At 48.6% G+C, this 25,141-nt stretch overlaps 1 protein-coding gene across 3 annotated transcripts in view; it reads left to right on the top strand.

Annotated features, from left to right (window-relative positions):
* Nucleotides 1–1,178: 1,178 nt before the first annotated feature.
* LOC8037772 (zinc finger protein 628) overlaps nucleotides 1,179–25,141 on the top strand; it is a 90,773-nt gene continuing 66,810 nt past the window's right edge. For 2 of the 3 annotated variants that reach the window (XR_003916542.2, XM_040218275.3), the window contains exon 1: nucleotides 1,203–1,342. Coding sequence is in view for 2 of the 3 variants with exons in the window: in XM_040218275.3 (XP_040074209.1) it covers nucleotides 1,310–1,342 (33 nt within the window). In the remaining variant the exon portion in view is untranslated. Of the gene's footprint in view, nucleotides 1,343–25,141 lie in introns of all 3 variants that reach the window. The other variant, XM_040218274.2, reaches the window with a different exon arrangement.

Below are 25,141 nucleotides of genomic sequence, written 5' to 3' on the forward strand. Positions count from 1 at the left end.
ATAGACGCTTCGTAGCAGCTGTGCATGGGCGGCGCCATAACTGACCTTCCGTTTTTGTTTCCTCTTATTACGTTTACTTCACTTCATCGTTAGGGAGTTGCAATAGACCGTTTTTCTCCTCCGCTACGGCATCCGTAAAGAAAACGTCGCAGCTGCGCATGCGCGCCACCAGCCTTGTCTGGATAGTTGGAGGTTTTGTGGCGGATCACGGAGCACTATCCGGGTGCTTAGCGGGCTGCGGAAACGGTCTACTACACCCCCTATTACCAGAGCAGGGCAGGTCATAGCCTTTTTAGATATTACTGTGCCCTTCTCCCCAGCATTGACATTTGTGGAGGCTCGCCTACGCCCGCTTCGGTGGCTCGGCGCCTGTGTAAAAAGGGGCTCAGCAATGGCGGCTGTATTCTGGCGCGTGTGCAAAGCGTCCATACTCTAGAAGTAGTCCGTTACTTTTCTCGCTCATTTTTTACAGCAAATTGGTGGTCGACGCGGTGCTACAGTCTAGAACATTGGCGGATTGTTTGTGTTCTCGGTCTTGCAGGAGGCAATTAATAGCAGCGAATGAATGGATTTGGCACACTCGACGATAAGCATGGTCATTTACTCTACACTTTTGAAAATGTCTGTCCTCGTCCGTTCTTTCGTGGATCAGTGGAGCGTGCCGTTAACAAAGCGCGAGTTGAAGTGGCATTAAACACGTTCCTAATATATCGATATCTACCGGAGGCTCTTATAGGTAAAAATGGAACTAGATTAGGTTACTCGTTCCTGTTGGCTCAAAGCAATGATGCTGTGATTTCATCCTGCAAAACAAATAGCGGATTACACGAGTCGGATGAAGCCTCTTTACGCGCACCGACGGGGTGGGGATCGGCGGTTTTCATCGGATGGGGGGGGAGGGGGGGTCCCCACTTGTTATTGAGAGTCGGAGCGCGGTGGCGATGGCGGCGGTGGGGGGTTGCGTGAAGCGGCGCCGCGGTAGCGGCCACTGCAGCGCTGGGCATCGGCGCCGTTTCGGGGCCTCCCGCGGTGGGCGAGCGCTCGGCGATTGGCTCTGATCCGCCGCCAACCAGAAGTTGGGGGCCCCGGCGAACTCCGTCCAGGGCCACCCACCCTCTCGCGGGGATGAAAAGTTGGCGGCAGCCCCCTCCCTCCCTCTCACGGCGCTCCTTCCCCGCAGTAGCACCCCCGACGCGCTGGAGGCTGGCGGGCACTCGCAGTTTCCTCGTCGGAGTCCCGCGTGCGCGCCGCCGCCGCGTCCGCGTGCTCGAACGTCTGGCCGCCGCCCGTGGATCGGACATGACGACGCATGCCACCCGCAGCCCTCGCTGCTTCGGCCCAGGTGAGTGCCGAGCGCCGCTGGCGCCACCGCACCGCTGCGTCGTGGCCTAGCGCCACGTGCCGAAGAAAGGTGCAAACTGGAGTCTGGCCAGTACGAATCGAACCACTTTGCACCTTTTTTTGTTTTGGCGGCGCGCGTTGTCCGGGCCGCCCGCTCCACCGACGCTTCTTCTGCCTGTTCCTTCCCAACCGCGGAAGTGCGACGCGAGGTTTGCTCCGAGTTTGTGTTTTTGTTTCTTGTGGCGTCTTGGAAGTCGGGTGTTATCGACGCGCTTTCTTAAACTTGCCTGGGGCAGCGTGTTAATGGCAGATTAGGCGGAGAATACCTTGCGGGCGTGGGATGCTCGATTAGATAGGTACCGCGGCTCGAAGGCGATGCGCTACTTGACAAAACTTGGAGGGGTTCGTCTCGCACTCGAACCTAGTCGCGAAAGACTTTTTGCTGAGCCCGCACTCGACCACGTCTGCGTCTTGCGCCAAGTTCAACGAACACCTAATCTTGGCGTGTGCTCCAGTCTTCGTTGAGCCCAGCCTTTTCTCTCCGAGGATGTGCCCGCGAAAACAAAAGAATCGTTTACCGTTGCCTGGTGCACGCGACAGCGTCGCTGCTCACTTTCGAGTTCGGAACCTGGCATATTCCACCTTTCCGTTGTACCCTCTCCCCGTCTTCAAAGGCGACTCACGGGACTGCCCTGCTCGAACCCGCTTACGCGGTCGTAAGTAAACATCGCCAGGCACAGTGTTGGTTTCCAGCACTCGCGACGGTCCGTCCGGCGCTCTCTCGGCGCATGGCCGTCCCTAGCATTCACGTGCGTTTCAACGCGGCAGCGGGCGGTCGCCTCCGCCGCGCACGGATTTTCCCGCGGACCTCCCGAGTCGCGTCGTCGATGCGTCAGCCTTCGGAATTGTGGCCCCGATGACGTTGTGCCTATTGGTGCGTCGTCGGGCAGTGGTCCCCCGCCGCTTCGTCAAGGATGCCGACAAGCGTTGGCCTCTCTCCCGACGCCGGTCCTTCGCGCGGCCACGGACTCACTCCAACGCGGTGTTGTCCCGGGCAGGAAGAACGTAATCGAGGAGTTGGACGGGACTGTGTGATTTGGAGTGTGCAGAGAGATTGAGAACGGTATCAAGTGTTCTCTTAACGACTTTCTTTGCTCATTTTGCCTTTGTTCCGGTTTTCTAAAGATGGGTTTGCGGGGTGGTATCCGTCTTCAGCGCGGCAGAGGATTCTTTGCGTACAGCGAGATGTTGTGGGCCGGTCGATGGTTAGGGAATCATTTTCCCCGGTTCTTCCGAATATTGGCTAACAATGCCCGACTCTTTCCGACGTTCCCGAATTCGGGAATTGTATGATTTAGATAAATGCCATAAGTTTGCGCGTTCAAGTCTGTGCTTATCGTGTGGATAAGCTTGCTCCTCGCATGCTTCTCCACGCTTCATTTCACTGTGCAGCTAAGAATGTTAGCCCAAGGGTTGATTTCGCTCTAAGCCAAACTAAGGGCAGGTGTTTGACACCCGGTGGACTGCTTTTTTGTGTTGCTTTTGACTGTAGTTGGATCATCAAGAAGCAGCGTAGTCCACGGTTCATACGCACCCAAGGCACTGCAAATGTTGTGAAAAATCGTATGCCACTAACAAGAGTCACAGTTCACAAGCAAAACACGCTAAATGCACTTGACTTCGCTCGCGAGTCACGTTACTACAGGACTTGATTGTTCACAAGCGGCGTCCCAAGATTCCCTGGCTTCGGCCGTTAAGAGGTTGGTTCTTTTTCGTGGCAGTATTGGTTGTTCGTTCGGCCAGTGCTGTATTGGTTGTTCGTTCGGCCAATGGGACCAGCTGAAATTGTGTTCGACTGTGCAATATGACCTCCCTGAGCAGCCTGGGGTATTCGCGAAGCACCAAAGGCCTCGACGTGCTCTTTCGGCACTATTCTCATAAGCGTTCATTTGGCGCCACGTCGGCGTAAAGTGTCCGTCGTGCTCGCAGCAGACGCTCGCGCAAAGCTAGCTCCCTCCAACTGTCTCTTTGTGGGCTACCAAAGTCCAGACGCCGCAGTTCTTGAGATAAGGCCGCATTAATAAAATGATTGATTGATTGATTGATTGATTCGCAGTTGAATTAGGTTCGCAGTTGCGAACCTGTTGATTCAAAATCCAGTTCAATTTCCCTCACATTTGGGGGTGGAAGCCATCGGATTGGTTTTACGTTTGCGGCTGGAACGCCCGTGATAATTCATCCTGAGCTTTTGTTTACCGCCGTCTCATTAATCCTGACCTTCAACTGACTGACTCTGAAGCTTCGCTGCCTCGGTATTATTTTGTTTGGTTTGGCCTGAGAATCTTGGCGTGATACGTGTCGAAACCACTGAAATTTCAGATCAAGGTAGACTGCGCATTGGGGATTCTTGTTGTTGGTCAATTTTCTTGGTGTTCCCCTAAAAAATTAACAATCCGATGTCGTGTCGTGGTCGCAGCTGGTGGGAACTCCTAAAGTTTACGAGAAAAGTGACGCCTTCCACTCATAATTGAGCGGTATGTCTTTTGGGGCATCAGATTGAATACTTATTTTTTATTTTTTTAGTTTGCGTTCAATTACCATTAAAAAAAACGTGATTACTTTTAAACATAAAAAAGTAAGAAGTTCGTAGTGTGTTTCAAGACAGTGATTCCGCTCAGCGTACCATCATCCACGACAGCAGAGTCACGATGTTTTGGACATGTTCTTTGTGTACCGTGATGTAGAAAGCTGCCGTAACAGGTCCCGCAAAAAGCGTGTATATGTGAAACTCTTTTTTTTTTTTTTGCGTTTCGGTGTATTTTAACGCGAGCGAATCTTGAGGCGTCAAATGGACAGTGTGTGCTGGACAGTGTTCAGGCGTTCTTTCGATCTCGAAGCGCAGAGCTCCACACGCCCTATTCGCTTTCCAAGCACGTCCTTCACGAACCTACAAGCTGGCGGGGAAGGCACAGACGATGCACTCGGACTATACACGAGGCATTGTTCAGCGGAGACATGCACCGTGAGGACCGGTCATAATTGCTGGCAGCGGGAGCTTTCCTCTATGAACAGTCTTTTCGAGTATCTCCTCCGCGGACAACGGGATGTGTGGGTCAAGGTTCCAGCATTTTCGCTTTGTTTTAGGAGGTCTAAGTTTCCCATCGCACGTAAAGAACTCTACAGATCACCAGGCGCCATTGTCCACTAGCTCGCTTCCCAGTATACTGTTTACTTGCCGTTGCTCCGTTCCTTTATTTCGACGAGCTTCCATTGCGGTTGTGGACTGCGGGTACGGGCAGTGTGCTCTTTCAGCCCTGGAGGTATGGACTTGGTTCCCGCCGGCACGTTTATGGAGTGCACGAGCAGTGTTACGGGAATTCGCGTTTCGGATATGGAATGAGCTTTCTGCAATGCGATCGTGGTGCTTTGCTCGACTTAATCTTTTGTTTCGTCAGCTTTATGAAAAATGTATGACAAATATAACAGTTTTTATACAGACTAATAAATAAGGAAGTATGTTTGACTTTCCTCAAGCCGCGAAAGCGCGATCTCGGGGTGCGAAAATTGTGTGCCGATTGGGTTCACTCAAGCGGAGGCTCCGCGAAGGACAATCGGCACGTCTGGCTCCCAGTCCTCGCGGGTCAGCTGGTCAGTTCTCCGAAGGTAACTTACACCTGGGCCCACGGCACCGGATAGGTTTCTGCTTTTTTTTTTCTCCTCGTTCGAGTGCAAGTGTGTGCTACCTTTTTATGGAACCGGCGTGACATAGTGTCTCGCAATCAATCTCGAATGCTGAGTGTATGATTCTAAATAAATCCATCGAGACGATCGGGTCTGTTCGGTTCTGTACCTTGCGGATGCAGATAAACTTCTGACTGACCAACTCTCGGCCACTTTCAGTTTTAACGGGACAGAGGCAGTTCGAACTTTACTCGTCAGGGGTCAAATCGGTATACGAACGGCATCCAGGCTAAGTATGGCGCTAAGTAAGATGCTACCAGTCCGCGTGTGCAGTTCTCACTGTAGGGGCTCTCCTAATTTGAACACAAACGCGATCCTCTTCCAAACGGTTTTCTCGCCGACAGTGCAGGTTACCCCGAGGGAACGGTAAAACGAGAAATGCCTCTTTAATTGCTATTTTGCGTTACGCGGTTTTCCTTGATGTTTGTTTGAATATGCAGTTCTGGGCGCGCATCTGCCTCGCGCCATTTGGCCATTCGAATGAACAGACGCGGACAACACCCGCCGTCTTACGCATATGGGCTGTCAAACGTCTGTCGCGAGGCACCCTAAAATCGTCCTTCACGCGTCATTCCTTCCTTGGCACACGTTGCGGCGTTTCCGTCCTCCGGCCTCCTTCAGGATTAACCGATCTTAAACGGTAGGTGCTGGGTTTTCTCTACTCTTGCGTCGCGTGTATCTTCGCGTCGTTCTCTTCCAGCTCGGGTGATACGTAGCACAACGGAGCTTGCGCGCGTGGGTTGCCGGAGTGAAGAGACGAGTGGGGGTGGATAACAATCGAGACGATGCACACTTAAAAATAAAGCTAGTAAAGTAGTATCTGCTAAATTCTACTTTAACTTCACACAAACAAATATACAGTTAAACTTTTTTTTTTACAATGGAAAAACAAATTTTACATTAGAAAATCGATACCATCATTAAAAAAATAGTTCCTTCATTCAAACATGATATGTACGCGTTCTTGAATATACCAAAGCATTGTTAGAATTCTAAGTCAAACTGTGAATTTAAAAACATGCCGTAACATTTCTTTTTGAATGCCAGCTCGGCGGCTCATTCTGTTCTGTTCATATAGATTGCTGCTGAGGGTTCCACTCAGAAATACACAACACCAGCGGAGATGAAGAAAATAGATTAGTACGGGATGGAAATGGTTCCACTTCGTGTGAGTTATCGATTGTTTTTTTAAAGAGCTTCACTCTTTAAAAAAAAAAAAAGGCTAGTAGTATTTAATAGGTAAAAACTAGTAACTGCTTGTCACATACGTTATTAGGTACACATCGCGACACTGATGGTGCATTTGATTAGGAAAACGTATTAGTGGGCGCACAAGTTTACCCCCGATATTAGAGCCCTAAATAAGCTCTTTTTGTAACAATGATATCTTTGATGACAACCTTTCAGTTCTAAGAGACAAACACAAAAAACTGGCGATCGCTTGTTCGCGCTAACAGTGTCGCTTGACCGTTATACGGTCAAGTTATAAGGCGAGTTTGGGAATAAGGCGAGTTCAAAGGCGAGTTTGGGAATACCACTTACCACTAAATGCCAGGCGCAGCAAAAATTAAAACTGGAAATGAGTAATCGAGGAGGCGCTAGTCACCGCCCAATTAAAAGTAAATATTAATGAAACCGATTAAATATAGTTTATTTCAAGGCTTGTACATTTGCTACTAGATACACATCTTGCACACAAACATTTTCAGCGCACAATTGATACGATGCATTCAACACGGATCACATACAAATACGACGAACTCACATGACACGCTTACTCTAATCGCTAACTCCCGTGACTCCCCAAGAGTCTTTTATACTGACCATTTGAGTGCGCAAACTTGTCGTCGTGTATCACCAAAATCAGTGACTACTGTTGCAAATCTAGTGCTTCTTTCGCACCAATATCTTGCCTGAAGAAAGTTTTCAAACGATTCAGGGCTTCCATCTCCTAGTGGAAAACATACACGGACGTTATTTGCGACAGTTGATAAAACTACCTCCCCCACCGGTCCTCAGCGTCTATGTGTTCGCTTCTCCGCATAGCAGTCGCGAGGCAGCTTTCTCGTCGCTTACGTTAATCGAGAATTAAAACGAATGCGGTCGCCGTCGGCGGGAGATTGCTTTCTTTTCGTCACCCGCGGCGAAAGAAGGCTGTAATTGACGGGGAGGAAGCCGGCAGCGGCACTCGTTTCACGCGTTGCTGGACAGAAATGCATGCAAACTTAGTACCGCATGCAGCTCGCATCCGAGTTTGTCTCTAGTCCACTGACGAATGCTCGGGTTTCTGGGGAAGATATAAGCAAATTCAGAAAGACTCGTAGAATGCGAATACAACTTTGTTTTAATAAGTCCTAAAGCTAGATACCCTACTATTTTCGACGCGCACATCAACGGTCGTGGTAGTGCACTGTCACGACCGAAGACAGCTCACTCAGAATCATTCACCCACCGAGCACACACAGACCGTGAACAAGATGTTCCCAGTGTTAAGTAGGAGCGAAACTCCTTGGACGGCGAAACCCATGCCACCGAACCTGTCGAAAGATCGCCGTGGAGCGGCGGATCCGGGGACGAGCAAAGGCTCGTCTCCGGCTCTCTGGAGCTATCATCGGAGCAGTCCACGTCCACGCACACACTCGTCCAGTCGGGCGCACAAACGTTAACTATACTCCGTTCCACCTTCAGTTCGAGCGCACTGGACGCCACGAGCTATCCCAGCCGATCCAGCGTTGGGAGAAAATCGCGTGACCTGCCGGTTGGGCAGAGCGACACGAGGAGCTCATTGTCGCATGACACTCTCTCAATGCTGATTGGATTGGAATGCTGGATTGGATGGCTCCTAGCGTCCGCTGCGCTCGGACCTGAAGGTGAATCGGAGTATATGCACTCCAACACGGGAACACGAGAACGACGACACACGCCGAAAACGGCACCTTCGGGTCGCAGAAATGAGCACCTCACAAACTCTGACTGGTCCCAACCTGCTTGTCGCACAATGTTGCCAAGCGTCTCTTGCGAAAGATATATATATATATATATATATGTATATATATATATATATATATATATATATATATATATATATATAGTTGTTGTTACGCATTATTAATATATATATATATATATATATATATATATATACATACATACATACATACCGTGGTTATTGTGACGTTAGCCAGACTTCATAGTCGGTAAGATTGCCCGTGTTGTATCGAACGGCCTTACAAGGAACCACGTTCCTGAAACGCCTTCCTCTAAGGAGGAACTCCGCTTTTTTTCATTTTGCAGCAGTGCAATTGTAACGGGAATTCATTACGTTTTCGAGGGAACGGCAGGAGGAACGATGTAACCTTTTCTTTGGTCCAGATATTGGCACTTTTCCCTGTATTTTGTTAGCATCGAGGCTTTTTATATTTCAATCTTCAGTTTCAAGGGATGGGGGGAAGTGTCCGAGAGATGGTCGAAAACAAAGAACCGCGTAAAATATAACCGTGGTGACTCAACACGTAGTTCCATGTAGATATTTTCACTTGCTCGCTTTATTTTACCAAGGGATGATCAAGCATAATATTTTATTCAAATACGCAATTATAACGTTAATGTATCGACTCGTTCAAATCTAAAACGCAGGTATTGTTCTGTATGTCGGCAGGAAGCTCACAAAAACACCATTAATCATGGTTAAGGCAGTGCTATTTCACCACGAAGACCGTGTCCAAATGAAGGAAACTAGATTTTCTTGGCCTCCGCGACACACAGGGAGCTCGTCGTCCAGCACGGAGGGCGCTCCTCATGGACAGCAGGTTGCTGGCAGGCGGAGATTCCCCACGAGGGAAGTCCAGGAGGGACTAAGTAATCTGCTTGCGCACCGAGTTATTGGCATATCTGTCGGGGTTAAGTGCTTTTTTCCATCTCTCCTCTGGTGTCGACGATTACCACTCGGAGGCGCTCAAGGCGACAATTGGAAACACATTTTTCCTAATTTGTAGTAGAGGTCGCTTTACCGACGTTGTGAGTCCCCTCAGAGCAAGCTATTTTCACAATTGGCGAGCCGCGCGTCGTGCGGCTCGATGGGGACGGGCCACGCTGTCGACTGGCCAAAGCAAAAGTCTGGCTGTGTCTCCCTATCGTTCCACATCCATTGTGAGGAACGGCGAAGCGCAGTGGCGATCGCAGGGCGTTCTTGGTTCTCAAGTGGGTAGGTCGTGAAAGAAATTGTTAGTCTTTTGGTTAAACGTCTCTCGAGCTCCTGTCTATAGTGTAGCAAGGATGATTTTGAAGAAGCAAGCAACTCGCTCATGTCAGACCATATCAGAAAACTCCTTCTGAATTTCCTTCGCTAGTGAAATAATAATCTGGGAGTATCCAACTGTATTCAACTCCACTTGTTTATCCCCATCTGAAAATTGTAAATTGCGGCCTTTATCACGAAAAGAGAGCATAAAATACAAGTTCTGCTTTTGCCTTTTTGGCGTTATTTTACCTGTAAATTATCGCGACAGATTAATCGATTAAAGTGTGCCGAATTATAGGGTTTTAAAATGTTTAATCGATGCCCAGCCCTAGATACGAAAACTCGTTTCAAGATTGAAAAGGAACGAGACACAAACTTTCATTCCTACTTTGGAGGAACGTGTAGAAAACTGGTAATGGCTTAGTTACAAGGGCACCCTTAACCGCTGTGTCTTAGGTAAGACTTAAGTGCGGCTAAGGGTGCCCGCGTGTAACCAGTTAGCATTAACTGCTAAGCATACTTAAGCGTAACTGCGGTTTAGGATGTCCGTCGGACACCCTTAACCGCAGTTACATCTGACCTCAAAACTTTCGTTAAGGGTGCCTGTATAACTAGGGTGTTACAAGTACCGACAACCATTGTTGGGCGAACGTGCGAGACACGTGCCACGAGCAAGTGAACCGCCGCCTTTTGGTAGAGTGTGCTATGGTCGCGGATACATCTTAAACTTCAAGGAACCATAAAATTAATTATGGGCTGCAAAGAAGGTTATTAAATAATGCTTTTACTAATCGCATATCGTTCAATGGGTTAAAAGACAGCTAGTACACGGAGGTAAAGAGTCAAAAGCCTACTTATCGGAACGAAAGTCTGAAAATAAGGCAGCCTATTTCATACCTCCTTTCCTTCGAGAGCTCTCCGCTTTTCAATGGGATACATCGGCGGCATCCAAGCTCGTCAACCGAACCCAGCTCACGTATTGGACACGGGCTCTGCGTCACTCGGACGTGTGCGCTCGTCTACAATCAGGGACGAATATTTAGATTCGCGCTCGTGGCCAATCAGTGCTTCTACGGTGCTGATCACTCAAGAAGGACAAGTTCCATGGTGGACTAAAAAACACGATGGAAGCTTGAGTCCTCGCATTCGGAAACAAACACTGTCAAAGTTGACAAACTGACTTGATTTTTATTTGCGCCAATGAAACCAAAATTAATCGGACTGGCCAGTCGTGGAATACCGACCACGGCGGCAAGAATGCTGGGAGGGCTGTCGCTGTAGGTCAACATTTATCGACGATTGCATCGAGACGCAAGGAACACGGACGGCTAACCCCGCCGAACCTCAGACGGCTAGGAGAACTTCCGGTTCCGGTCAAATCAGGCCACGACCACGTGATTTCTTATTTCGCTTTTGAGCGAAGCAGGAGAGCTGTGGAGGAGGAAGTTTAGAAACCATTGCATGCTCCCTTTAAAGGGTCTGTTCAAGAATATTGAGTATGAATGTGTTTCGTGTATAAAAATATTGAATATGAATGTCTCTCGCCTTCGACTGGCATCCAGTGGGGCCCAAATATACTAACGCGATTGACCAAGAAGCTTATTTGTTGCCGCGTAATGTGAAGGACAAAACCTGGCGTTTTCGCTGTAGCCTCTCCTTCGCAAAACGTGATAACGAAGTTGTGGGCATTGCTTTGTTGGCCTTGTCAAAAATGCGATCCCCAGGACTTGGTCATCAACTTTGCAATCCCCCCGGTGGCGATATTTAAATGCGGTTCAAACAGTGGGCGCGATTACTGAGTGAGCATTCGATTTCGGCTGAGGACAACCAATGCCTCGACATGCATTCGGGTGGTGGCTCGTTCCTAAAGTCGCTGCGATGTCTAAAATAGCAGAATCCTCGCAATGTGTGGAACTCAGCGCGTGCCCTATGCTTCGCTAACCCCAGCGCGTGGCTGTGATAAACATTGGGGAGTTTTAGAATAGGGGGCCCCAACCTTAGGGCGGTCCCCTATTCTAAGGCAAACAAACATGGCGGCGCACTGCATCGCTCGCTTAAGAACAAAACCATAATGGTCGCTGCACTATTAAACAGGGATCATCGGCAGCAAATGGTGCAGCAGGCTTTCGCTTTCTCTCACATCTTTTTCTAGATCGTCTTCTGATTCTGGTCGTGCCGAAGCCTGAATGACCGCGGTAATTGTTAATATGACAGCGCCTCGCGAATCATATATAGTGGCTTGTCTTGCCTCGATCTCGAGCAAACACGACGACACAGAAAAGGAATACATAGGACATGCATCAGCGCTGACTCTTAACTGGCTCAAAAGCTAAACAAAAATATATTAAAAAAAAACGACTCTAGTTGCGTGCCAAAAGGAGCAGGTGTGACTTTTCGTGCCTTGTGCAGCGGATGTGGTGTACTGAGTCCTAATGACATTTGGCAAAAGCTAGCTCAAACAGACTGGATGGCGTGTTTATTATCGCCTTCGAAACCATCACTCTTTACAAGACAGGGGGGGGGGGGGGGGGGGGGGGGTATATTTTGAAGTTTCAATGCATTGAAAACGCCTTTAAGGGAAGCTGAAGCGGTTTTGTATTTGAGTAAAAACATTTCTATCGTATTCATTTGGCCTCCAGGATCACGAATTACGGATTATTTTTCTATTTGGTGCACAGAGGCTGCAGAAAATAAATTTCAAAGTACAGTCGAAGACCCTCCCTCCAGGAGCGTTACGTCATAAAAGGAATTTTCGGAATCTCCGCTCTCGCGCATTTTCAGTGCGTATCAAAGGTATGCACGCGCACTCTTGCTGTTTTCAAAAAAATGTCATAAACAGACGTCACGACTGGTGTCCTGACAAGCTTGCAATTGCACACGCTGCCCACACGAGTGACACGCGCTTGGCGGCCCAAACATCCTTTTATGACGTTTAAAGATTAAAACAGCGCAAGGACACGGACAAGAACAAGAAGGTAGACAAACAAGGCGCCTTGTTTGTCTACCTTCTTGTTCTTGTCCGTGTCCTTGCGCTGTTTTAATCTTTAATCATGAAATACCAACTAGCCCAAACTTCTACTTTTTATGACGTAACGACTGATCGGAGGTTTTTCGTGTTTTCTCGCGTTTAGTTACATCTTCGGGGAGAACGAACGTGATGTTCCGATTCACGGTATGAAAATACTCTCAAATTCACCTCTAACTCGTTTTTTTTATATTTTTTTTATATAAAAGAGGTACGGAAACAAAATATTTGCACTTAGTTTTTTATTTATATGTTGGTCCATGTTTTGTCGGCAGCCCAAAAACACCTAGTGTGAACAAGTGTTCCTGGGCTGCCGCAGAAAAGTGAAGAAAACTCATTTCAAAACGAATGAACATAGGTATTTGAAGATTGCACCTGGTGGCAGTTCGTGAAGCTCCGTTGGAATGCCGCCTCGTCTTGGGCCGCTAAGAAAGAGCGGCAGTTGGGGGCAGTATGGCTCGCCCATGATGTCCTAAATGTGACTTGGCGGAAAATGCTTACGGTCTATACTACGTTGAATATGTGAAAGCTTCCACAGTGCTTCCTCAACGTGCATTCCACGCCATCATGATCGCCGTTTTTCGCAGACATTATGTAGGATCTTGATCTAAGGATACGGGGACCTCTGCCAGGCCAACCATAACCCCCCCCCCCCCCCCCACACACACACACACAAAAACATACTCCTCCCCCCCGGAATGCGTTGTGTTTAAAGCGCTGAAATATGGCACCTAGTGAATACCTTAAATACATCACTTGCAGGTGTCGCTATTTCTGGGTTCTGACAGTTATTTCTACTTACTGGTACCGTCGAGCTACTACTATCGCAGAGTGAAACTAACACGGTGAACCGAACTCTCCTGGCACATGAAAATGGCGGCATGGCTGCGAATGATGCCACGGGCAAGCTAGGTATAGACCATATCTATAGGGCGTACAGTTCTCGGAATTACTACTGGACAAGATTGTCACGCGTTTACGCCATCAGGCGGCAACGCTCGCAGCCGCAGTACCCTTGGCGCTGCAGAGGCACCTGACGTCACGAGCGCGATACACATTGCGGTTCTCACTGGCCGATTTTGAAGCGAGAGGAGAACTCGCGGGCGGCATCCTTTCGTTTTCTTACCCCTTTTTAGGAAATGGCCGGTTTCATCTGTTTGGTCAGAGAAGGCGCGTGCACACTACGAGCGCTGGCATGCGCTCGCAGTCTGCATGCGTAGTGGCCTCTCGCTTGAATGCCTGTCATGGTCGCTCGTGAATATATGGAACGCGAGGATCTGTTTTCATACCAAAACCTTTGGAGAATAAGGTGGATGAAGACAAAGTTGAACGAAATTGCGAAAAGTCGAGCAAGGAGCAAGCTACAAGTTAGAGGAAGAAAAGGCGTTCGTGAAAAAGAAAACGACGAAAGCGCGCATATACATGGTGTTTTTGGAATCGCGGGCCAAGTCACTCCTGCGAATAGGGCGTATCGCACAGAAAAAAAGGTTGATGCACAGTGGTCTGTGCCAAAGGAAAGGGCCCATTAAGAAAAAATGCTATAATTAATTTAGGTGTAATTTTATTTAATATATTAGCTTTTTCACATCTTTCTCTTTTCCGATATATGTTCATGTGTATAGTTTTCTTCCTTCTCCTTTTCATAGTAAATCATCAGTTGCGAGTCAGCGCTTGCCTGTTCTGTCTTCCTTTTCTGTCCCTCTCCTTGTGCGCTGTTTAATTATGTATAAAAAATATTAGTTTTGGTTATAATGGGGTAATTATTTAGGTTTTGACTTATAACATTTATAATTGATAATTTTAAAGGTATGATTTGAATTAGAAACTTGATGCGAATGATCGAAAACTACTGCATCCCTTACAGTATTCTGATATAACACAACATTTTACTACGTTCCTAAAGAAAATGCTATATTACACGCGTTTCAAAGTTTCGTTTTTTTTTTGTAGAGGTTGACGACTAATTCCAGCGCTTTAGCAACGGCTTGCAACTACTGCCTGACGATTCGAACCCATCTTAGACGGTCCGCAAAATATCGGTTTCACAAACTTGTCGCGCCGCGATCTACTATGCGGCCGTGATGGATGCTTGGAGTGAAAATATCAATCGACAAAGCTACCTCATCATGTCGTATTACACCTGAGACTGCGGTGGAAGAAATCGGTAGAATTTTCAGTAGAAGGAACAGACACAGAGACGTTCTCTGTGTCTGTTCCTTCTACTGAAAGTTCTTCCGATTTCTTCCACCGCAGTCTCAGGTGTAATACGACATGATTAGCTACCACCAGCTCGCCTGCACTCTCACCGTCCTTTCACTAAAAGCTACCTCGTTCAAAAGAGAGAGAGAGAAAAAATAAAGTGCCTGTTTCGGGCAATTTATGGCGGCATTTGAAGACACTGCGTGCCATCTGCGCAATGCTGCCGTCAGATGTCCGAAGCGTTGAGAACGCCCCGGCACCGAGCTTAACAGACGATCTTTAGACCGTTTTCACTACGCTTCCTCAGCGCGGCGCGCGTCTCTGTAATGTACGATTTTGAAATTGCGATATGTGTTGCACACTAAATACGAAAAATGAAAGGTATTTCCATCGCCCAGAGCCCCCAATTCCTCGTACGGATTTGATGGGGCGCTGCATCCTCTCGTAGACAGCCCACAGGGAATTTCCAACTGGTCGTTTGGGGTCACGTGGTTTATGAGCCGCGTTTGCAAACCGAGCTGCGAGCATGTCCCGGAAGCGTTGATCGTCTGGAGACGTCTCTGCCTTTTTGCCTGCTTTCCTCCTCGCCACACGACAAAGCGGCGCATGCGCCCTTCCACCCAATTTCCGAAGGAGGTTTCCGACATTAAATTCTAAGCTCTACCCACGGTTTGAGTTGGACCCTTTCCACAATCTAAGCTTTCTCTCCTCTCGTGCTTCATGTTGCGCCATCAGTCGGCAGCACTTACAAGTCGGCGACAACCGTTATGGCACCCTCTGCGAACGTCGCCGTGGATTGCGCAAAGCATGTTATTCATGGTTTCTGTTTTGAACGAGATCATTTCATGCGCTGATATTTTCTACCCAAATTTACGCCACCTATGCGCACCTTTAGTAAATCACAGCACAATATATTGACAAACTAATTTTTGCGGATCGTTGAAAGTGGGTTCCAAGCGTATAAAGGAGCCATGAAGCGATGTTTCTACTTAAGCTAAATACTACTTAGAATCACTCCCCAACGTTAATTACCAAATAAACTTGCCTTCGTTTTTCTTTCTGATGGCAGTCGCCAAAACAAATTCGACAAATATGAGCATCCCTCATCTCCTTAACTTGGAGCTGGAACAAGCGGCCACGTGACCTGGTGTCTATCCTATATATGCCGGCAACGTTAATCATACCCACGCGTTGGAGTTGCAAAGTATAAAACGCGTGCTGAGCTCTAGGCATTGTTAAAGTTCGACTATTCACATCACCGCTGTGGTTGTGTCGAGTGCTCAAGCAGTTCTCGCGTCCAATCCAAGAGCCACCTTCGACTGTCGTCAGGTGGCTGGTGTCGATCCCCCAATTACGTCATCAATCTTTGCGCAGGCAAGACGGAAAGAAATAGTCTCATTTTATCCTCGCCAGATCACCGCGACAAAGAAGCTTCTGAACCAGTGGCGGTCTGTGCGAGTGTACTTGGGCCAAACAGCACGCCTCTGAAAAGTCATAAACATTCCGAGCCGATATCGCTTCACAACCCCTTATGCGTGCAAGTCTGCTTTCTTTAGGTTCGAAGTGGTGTGTGCCTACCTCCTGGAGGATAGAAGACACTCTAAAAAAAACCCGTTCGTCTACTTTCCCGCACTACACTCGTAGAGCCAATCACCGCAACTTACGGGGGCAGCTCAGCGAATTGCGATGCCGAAGCATACGTTTGGTCCAAAAAACGCAGTCTGAGTTGTGGCATGAAACAATGCAAGCGTAACGTTTTGCATTGCTTAATTTCACAACTCACACTGCGTTTTTTGGACTAAACGTATCTTTCGACATCGTAATTCGCTGAGCTGCCTCCGTAAGTGGCGGTGATCGGCTCTTCGAGTGTTGTGCGGGGAAGTGGACACGCGGGGCTTTTTTAGAGCGTAACCGATAGTGCCAAACATTGCCGACAATAGTCTGATCTCACAGCCAGGGTCGCTAAACTCGTCAACAAAAATATTCTTTGTGTTATGACATAGTGGGGGGAGGAGCCGAAAGATTGCTGCGAAGTTTTCTTTTCTCACAAACCCGTATATTCGTCTGTCTTCGTGACGTTTTTCGTTGAGGGGACGAAAAATCCCTACGCCTCCCTAGGCACCGAACAAGAGCAGCACTAGAGAGCGCGCGGAGACGACCGTGGCTCATACTTGTGACGTCACAACAAAGATTATCAGCTGCGACCGTCATGTTTGATGGTCTCTAAAAAGCGCGATGGATGCTTGGGAAATGCATTTTAAAATCAACACCGTCGAAGTTGATAGTCTGGTATCGTTCTTATTTCCGCCGATAAAGCAGAATTTACTAAAAAGCGTCCCTGCCGTTCTTTTGATTTATCTCGGCCTGGCCAAAGTGTAGCCCGACGTGGCTAGGTCACAACCAGCCGACTACCGTTGTCCACTTTCGGGCGAATTCCGCCTCCGGGCAGTTGTCCCTTCATCGGCAGGATAAAATCATTTTATGGTAGACATTCGAAGATCAGTCAGTTTGGGATTAAGTATGTTAATCAACGGAAATAAGGAAATAAAAGTAATGTCAGGTTGTCAACATTGACGGTGATGCTTCAAGAACGCAAGGACACTAAACTTGACATCGTCGATTTGAACACGCACCATCAAATTTGTCGTTCACAACTGATAGTCCTGACTCCATCGTCAAAGGTATCAGCTCTAAAATGACGTCACTGAACGCGCCCGCACACTATATATCACGAGTCTTTCGCTTGAAAGTCTGTCATGGCCACTCTTGAGTTCATGGAACGCGAGCCGTTTTAATTCCAGAATCTCTTGAACCGTTATTTCGAAAATTGCAGGCTGTGCTGTTCCTCGTCATTGCTCATTGGAAAACCTCTAAGCAGGGTCGTCGAAACAGGAGGATGGGGAGGGGGGGATTTAGCCCCCCCCCCCTCTCCCAGTTGCGTCGAAAGAGGGGGCAAGGGGCATAAGGGTGGAAGGGGGGGGGGGGGGGGTATCGCCCCAGCCCCGAACCACCATAGCATTTCAGAGAGTTATAATAAAATATTAGAGGAAAGGAATATCCGCCTTCTTCACCACCATCACCTCCTCTCTCTCTCTCTCTCTCTCCCGAACAATTTCTACGGCCCTTCTTGAGACTCCTATTTGTTTGTGCGTGTGTGCGTGTGTGCGTGCGTGCGTGCGTGCGTGTGTGTGCGTGCGTGCGTGCGTGCGTGCGTGCGTGCGTGCGTGTGTGTGTGTGTGTGTGTGTGTGTGTGTGTGTGTGTGTGTGTGTGTGTGTGTGTGTGTGTGTGTGTGTTTTTGTTGGTCGTACCTTAATTCTTTCTTTAGAGCGCAGCTCTTCGGCGCCCGTTTCCGGGTTTCGCGGCGTGGGCGTCGCCGTCGGCGTAACCGGCCCGCTAAATTTAGGGCGAAATTGACGTCACATGATTTCAACACCAATTCAATTCCCACCTACGTGACTTCAACGCCAATTCACTTCTCCGCTAGATTGTCATGTGGTGTCCTTTTCCCTGCTAAATTGAGCGGAGAAACTGAATGGGAGAACGAGGGGAGGAAAGAAAGAGGGGAGGAGGAGGGGCATACCCTTTTCTCCGTACCCTCCCTTATTCATCCTCAAGGGTTGAGCTCAAATTTCGCATTACAAAATTTGTAAACGTCTTTATTTTTTTTTTCCCTTTCTTCGGCTTTTTTTTTTTTTTATCCCCCGTTTCCCCTCATCTCTCAGACATTACCGACGTCTCTACACAAACCGCCTGTGGCTGACCCCGGTGGCGTTGTTGACAGTGGCGGAAGATGAGCTCTATAAAGTCGCCCGCGTGCACCGCGCACGGCTCCGCAACATCACAAAGTTCAATCTTCGCCTCGATTCCGAAGCGAAGATTTTGGCCTCAAATAACTCCTTCCCAAAGTTGTGAAACGTCACTTTGTCGTCACCAATAACTTCCACAAACGACGATCTTGTGACGAGAAAGTTCAGAGTATTTACCGGCCGCCTAGGTACAATCTACGCATCATTGACTCTAACGCGGCGTAGGGATGTGGGGACACTCGGGCGAGACGTCATCAGTGCAGCCGTTCAATCGGCTGGCACCACGGTGTTGCTCGCACGCGCTTCGATGGAGCTCGCTACGACTTTGTGTTTTACATTCTCGCTGGAATTTGAGCACTGAGAGAGCTTGGATGATTGACACCTCGCTTGGCTTGACGTCAGCGTCGCGAGAGTCTAATTAGCGCGTTCCGCAACTTTCGGACACAAAGTAGTGCTCGACGAGTTTAGCCACCCAGGTGCATTACGACACCGCTGCCGTTGTTCTTTGTGGGAACTTGTCTTTCTGCACGCGCGACAACCCCGCTGAGTATCTACGCGAGCACAGCATGCGGCACCAGCCATCTCGTGAACAGGCGGCTGCCTCCTATGAACTACAGTTATGGCGGCGTCACGCATCCGTAAAACGCTTAGTGAGATCGGTCTATTGTCGAAGTAGCGTTCAGTCTGTTCCTATCGTCTGTTTCGTACATTCTCGAGTAGCGCAAAGTTCAAGTTTTCAATGCTTGTCTCTGCGTGCATTGAACATCGGTGAATGAGGCGCTTAACATTTTAAATATGCGCGTTCGGGTATACCAACCGCGCTTTGATCTCGCTTTTACTCACTTTCCCCGACTTTTACCACAGCTTTTGCCATGTTTCAGTGAACGGATGGAGAGATAAGATTAGGCATACATATATAGAGGCCGCCAGGAGCCACTATTAGCGTAGAGTTCCTGTATTCACCGATGTCTGTTTGCGGGGTCCGGTGGCCGAGTTGGCTATCGCACACCAGGTTGGAGCACGTGGAGCGAAAGCTCGCGCTGCAAAACCCAGGGATCCTGGGTTCATTCACCACCCCTGCCCTTTGCGATCTCGATGAACATCGTACCGGCGTGGGGTCGTGAATCACTACTGCGTAGTGCACGTTAAAGACCCCAGGCTAGTGGTTGTACCGCACTGGCTAAATCGCTCATCTACACCTGAGACACCAGACGGGCACTGAGGCAGGCTAACTTCTGGCTGTATAAAGATATACACAACAATTTGCTTTCTTGATGTTTGTTTGCAAACAAGCTCGCCACCGCCGCCTATCTGCGGACCCCTGCGTGCTTCCGGTTTTCCCTTCTTTTCCATTTGTCTCACATCCTTTTGTTATTTGTACTACCTTCTACAATGCGCGCAGGTGTTTATGGACGTATTACAGGTACTTCTTCGAAGGAAAATCTTCTTACCCGATCGCTGTCGGTTGTTGAAGAACAAATAAATACACTACAGGAAGTCTACTGAGGCACGAAATAATGTAGCGCCCTCGTGGTATCAACTGCCGCCGAACGGGTTGAATATAGCTACATAGGGTAGCAGAGTTGCGAACTCAGCCTCGGGGGGTGACCGTAGCACCGGCTTTCTTGCACGGCCCTGGATGCTTAGCTCGTCACGTGACTGAATTCGGGGAATAGCGGCGCCGCACCCGCTTCCGCGCATGGAAAACAGAAAAGAAGGGGGAGGAGGCGGAAGCTGGGCAACATAGGCCGATGCGCGTGCAACGTCGGCGGGGAGACCGTAGCGGTTGCTTTCCTGCACGGCGCTGGATTCTTTGCTCCTCACGTGATCGATCTCACCGAGTAGCGGCGTGACGGCTCGGGGAAAACAAATGCGCACCTCTGCTCCCCCTTCGAGGAAGCATATCGAGGAACTTCAGGTAACCATGGGACCCTCCACCCCCAAAATCCCTAGCTATGACGCTTCTGTCGTTGTGCATCTAGGTCTTTTTGCGTCGCTACCTCGCTACTCTGGCAACTAAAGCTGCCCCATATTAGCGGCGAGATGTTTTGGTGGCGCCCTCCTATGGTTCCCCCTTGGGACGTCATTACCTTGCGAACAAGTTCGATGGTGTTTGTAAATAGCATGGTGGAAGCCTGAAATCATTGCGCTCTCAAAGCAACACTGCCAACACCGTCGAAATTAAAGTTCTTTCATTCCTCTTATTTCCGTCGATGGTATACCCTTTCCGACGTCATAGTCAGCTTTTGGGCCAATCGTGGAAGGCCGACCACAGCGACGCTTTCGGTCGCGCACGGGGCTAATACAGTGGCATAGTGTGCACGCGTTCTCTCTCGCTTGAGCTGGACCGGAACTGATCGACTGTAAGATCGGCGATCTCGTGGTGGACACAGCTTAACAGAAATAGTCTGCGAACAGTGGAAGATAAAGTGCCTCATTGCCTTTCTGTTTAGGGGGGTGATACTTGTTGCCACCCGATGCCGACAGTACGAGCTTACCGGTAAAATACCAAGTTACCGGAAACAAAATGCCACTGTAGCAGAGTCAACGCCAAGAGCTAGCGAGTGCCAGGAGACGCTTTTTCACGCGCTCCAGGTGAAAAAAGAAAAATAAGCGTTTGGAAGAAAATTGCCAGATGTCATCGCCTTAAGTGAACATTAAAGCTGCGTGGAACAGTACTGTTATAGTATACTCGGCTGGTCGCTTTCCAGCGTTTTGGAGCGCTTTGAAAAGACGATGCCCATTCGGCTGGTCGAAGTCGGGCTCTCTAAGTATAAACAGCTGGCTCTTTCAGAGTGACCTCAATTTTTTGGATCGTGCCGACCTTTGATTCGTAGCGCTGTGAGGTGCTCTGTCTTCGAGATGGGAGCTAGGGAGGCTGAAGGGGAGGTGTGCTGACTGCCTGCATGGATTCAATCTAGTGACTCAGGATGTAAGTAATTGGCGCAGTCATCGAACCTGGCCAAAATATCCGCCAAGAACCGCGCACCTTTAGCCGCTTCGCCGTGGATCATCTGGTATTGTAGTGATGAACAGTATCTCACTTTCATGCTGCTGGTGACCATTTTTAAACCTACTGCACTCTATTTTATTTCCTGTAACGGTCTCTCGCTACGCAAGAATGAACTCAGGTCTTCTCGAGAACCATAACCCGGAGACAAACTATACGAAAACTGAGCAGTTCCGCTGCGGAACGACCTGTTACATTGTTTTATCTTCTTGAAAGTATGATGCCTTTATAGAATGTTGAGGTTTCTGGGCTGATATGAGTCCGCTCAATACTGACCTGCTCTCAAAATCCCTATCTGAGGATATTTGTTCTCCATGATTGAAAGGGGGCTTATTTTTTTTTTTTTTTTTTTTTTTTTTGCTATAGAGAAGTGCAGTTTACCCATAAGGTTATTTTAGCCGGGCTCTCACTGGCGCAGAGCGGTGACATCGAATAGATTTTCCCCTCTTCAGACGTCCTCCATCAGCGGAAGTACGTTGTGATTCTTATCAGCACATGAACTCCTACAGAGCATTGAGTGAAGGAAAACAAATCGGGCGGCTTTGTAAACGTTTAAATAGCGAGAGGTCAATCCGCCGTCGAGATTCGGCAACATGGTTTGACGCTGTGGAGGGGCACCTTACCTTATCGTGTGCGGTCTGGGACTGTTTTCCCGAGGTCTGTAACGTGTTCCACACTGCTGTGATTATATGACCGCAGGCCTGTACGATGCCTGTCCATGTCAAAACCATTGGGGGCACGGCTCAGGTCGATGATTGGCTGAGCAGATCTATAACGTTTGCATCACATTTTATCCCAGTGCCCTCCCCCCCCCCCCCCCCCCCCAACTTGTCCTGAAGCCGTGCATTATCCTAATTTGATGTAATTAAAGTGGAAGCCTTCCCCGGCGGAGTCACAACCGAAACTACGGTACAAAGACACCAAACCTAGCTGTTTTGACCGTTTTACAATTTCCTTTTCGAAGTCTGAGAAATCGTCGGGCACCTAAAAAAGAGAACTTCGTCCGATTCCCCGACTCACCGATCATCCTCAGGGCTACATGCGTCGAGCGTCGCCATGTTTTCCGAGGGTTGATACGAAGCCTGGAGGCGACATCACTTCGGAGTCCGATTTTCTAGTGCGGTCGCAATTGCGTTAAAAACATGTTTTACGAGTGCTGATGTTAAATATTATAGAAATGTCGCTTACAAAGCTTCTCAATTTCATAATCGATCACGTCACCAACGAAAAGAAGCTAGGAGGTGGTGAAGAGCGGGAGAGAAAAACGCCAAAATTAAAAAGGCGCGTAAGAAAATTCTTTTTCGCGTTCTGGCATTTTTTGCATGTCGGGTTTCACATGCATCGATTCCGCGGCCGAAATCGCTGCCGCTGGCGGCGCGGCGGCACGGATCGCGAGGATTCATTTCACATGAGCGTTTTCTGCCCTTCCGATGGCCAATGTTGCTTCCAGCAAGTAGACGTTCCTAACTTTTTTGAGCTGCGCGTCCCAAAGGAGCCAACGCTTCGACACTTCACTGATAAGCAGTTCATTGAACTGGGCGCGATACATTTGGTCTTACTTCGTGTGACGATCTGTTTTTGAAACGACATGTCAATGTCGCTCAGTTCTTCTTCTTCTTTTGTTCTTCGCACTAGCGCTCGCACAAGCCGCTTCCGATTAGCGTCTCTTGCGCTCGGTACAGTTGGTACTCAGGCGAGGAAAGTAAAAAAGAGCCGCGTAATTAATTGAGAAAACAAATTTCGAGGAAGAGGACAGCAATCCCCCTCCTCCATAATCTCCTGAACAGTTCCATGCGACTGGTGAAGCAAAAAAGCTGGACCCGCCGGAAAAAAAGAAACCGCAAACCAGCCGCTTGCGTACTTTCTCTGCTTGTCGTCTGCTTCACGAACGTGAAAACGCCGCCGTCATATGCGCCAGCTCTCCTGAAATGTTTCTCCTCCTGTCACGTGATATCCCGCCGCGCTGTAAGTCGCCAGCGTGAAATCTGCCGCTCTGCCGCGGTGAAAAATTTCTAACCTGGTGGAACCTTGCTGCTCAGCCGCTGCGGCTGGCCAGAGCGCCGCGACGGCAGAAATCGCGCCGCTCTAGGACCAAAATCGCTGCATGTTCAACCCGCTTAACACTACCACTTTCATCGTTTTCGACAACAAAACCAAATACCACTTTGGGGTGTCATTGGCCCTTTAAGCTGAAACTGCAGCCAATGCAACAAGCACGGGGGCACTGCTTTGAAGTGATCATTCGCTGATCGAGCACTTTTGCTAAAAATGCACAATGTCAGGAGCACGGGCTAGCTCCCGCTTGTATACACCACGGCTGTAGTTTCAACTTAGGGGCGAACGGAGTTTGGAGCTTTCAAGAAAGGGCTCCTGGTCGGTTCCATTTTCATTGCGTATGGCGTTTGATTTCCTCGCTTTCCGAAGCGACGAACAGGCGCTTGCTGGCCTGGGGAGATGGCGCGCTGGGCTGAGGACTTGTAAATATTAGAATTGTGTATACATGCTGCCAAAGAAAGTTGGGAGTGTTCACTGGACGCCATATTTTAGTCTTATGTTTAAAGCCGATGTTCAGAACTCGCACGCACATATGGTCTGCTAAGAACGCTAGTTTTGATGTTGTGGAGCGCGAATTGCGAAAGCGCTGTGGAAGCTCGCCATCACCCAGCAAAGAGCACGAAAGAAACCGCCAAAACTCCATCTCTTGAAATGCTTAAAATTCCGCTTCATCGCCATCTCTGAATTTAGAGTCGCGTGTTTGGCCGTGTTGGTCGCTTCACCACTGCGCAGTATGTTCACCGGCGTGTGAATTTTGGTGCACGCGTTTTGGTCCGTCCTTTTACACATCCAAGTTGGGTGCACTCCAGACATGTACTTAAGGTGTTACAAATGACGAGTTGCTTGAACGTAGTTACTTTTTTCGGTAGCGAGTAACGAATTCAGTTACTTCCTTTTTAGAGAATGAACGAGTAACTCACTCAGTTGCTATTAAAGGGACCTTGAAACGATTTTAAAATCGAATTTCATCCACCGCACGTCGTGAAAGGTGTGAAAAGAAAACCAAAACACAAAAAAATAGAGAACAGAAAATTTTTTCGCGATAGAACTTTTAAAAGAAAAGCGGGACTCTTTTACACCTTCTTTCCTTCGAAAGGAGATCCGCGGTGCCAAGGCACGTCAGCGAAATCTACGTCGCCTATTGGATAAGACCTAACTCACCAGCACCTCGATCATAAACAATAAATAGCCGACGAATGTTTCCTAAAAAGTTTGTTAAAGAATATTCTGATGTATATTTTGTTGAATAATTTGCGATGCGACGAAAATTGCCGAATGTTATCATGTTCGGGGAGCTACTCCTAACTCCAGCCCGCCACTCGCCCTCTCGCGGACGAGCGGAGAACTAGAGGAACGGGGACGGCAGCGGCGGCGGCGGCACGGAAAAGGTGACAGGGGCTGTCGGGCTTGATCCGTGAAGCCGTTTTAACGAAAAAAGTGAGCGCGTTAAAATAGGAATTATTGTGGTTCGCCTCGCAATAGCGTTGCACAAAGGACCGGGATTTCATTACGGACTTTTCGTATATCGCATACGCTTCGGATTTCTGATCTTGTGCATGACCGCAAGCTCGATCTGTACTCAGCGTGACGGCAAACGCTCCCGCTATAATGTATAGAGTTTTAGCGTACGGTCTAAGAAAACTCTATTCTTTGCCCTAAGTAGGAGAAAACTGGTCGCGCAACAGATATGTCGAGCAATACATTTCGGGAATGGGTTTGCGTT

The sequence above is a fragment of the Ixodes scapularis genome, unplaced genomic scaffold (genome assembly GCF_016920785.2).
Source record: "Ixodes scapularis isolate PalLabHiFi unplaced genomic scaffold, ASM1692078v2 PGA_scaffold9__187_contigs__length_104089568, whole genome shotgun sequence".
Lineage (NCBI taxonomy): Eukaryota > Metazoa > Arthropoda > Arachnida > Ixodida > Ixodidae > Ixodes > Ixodes scapularis.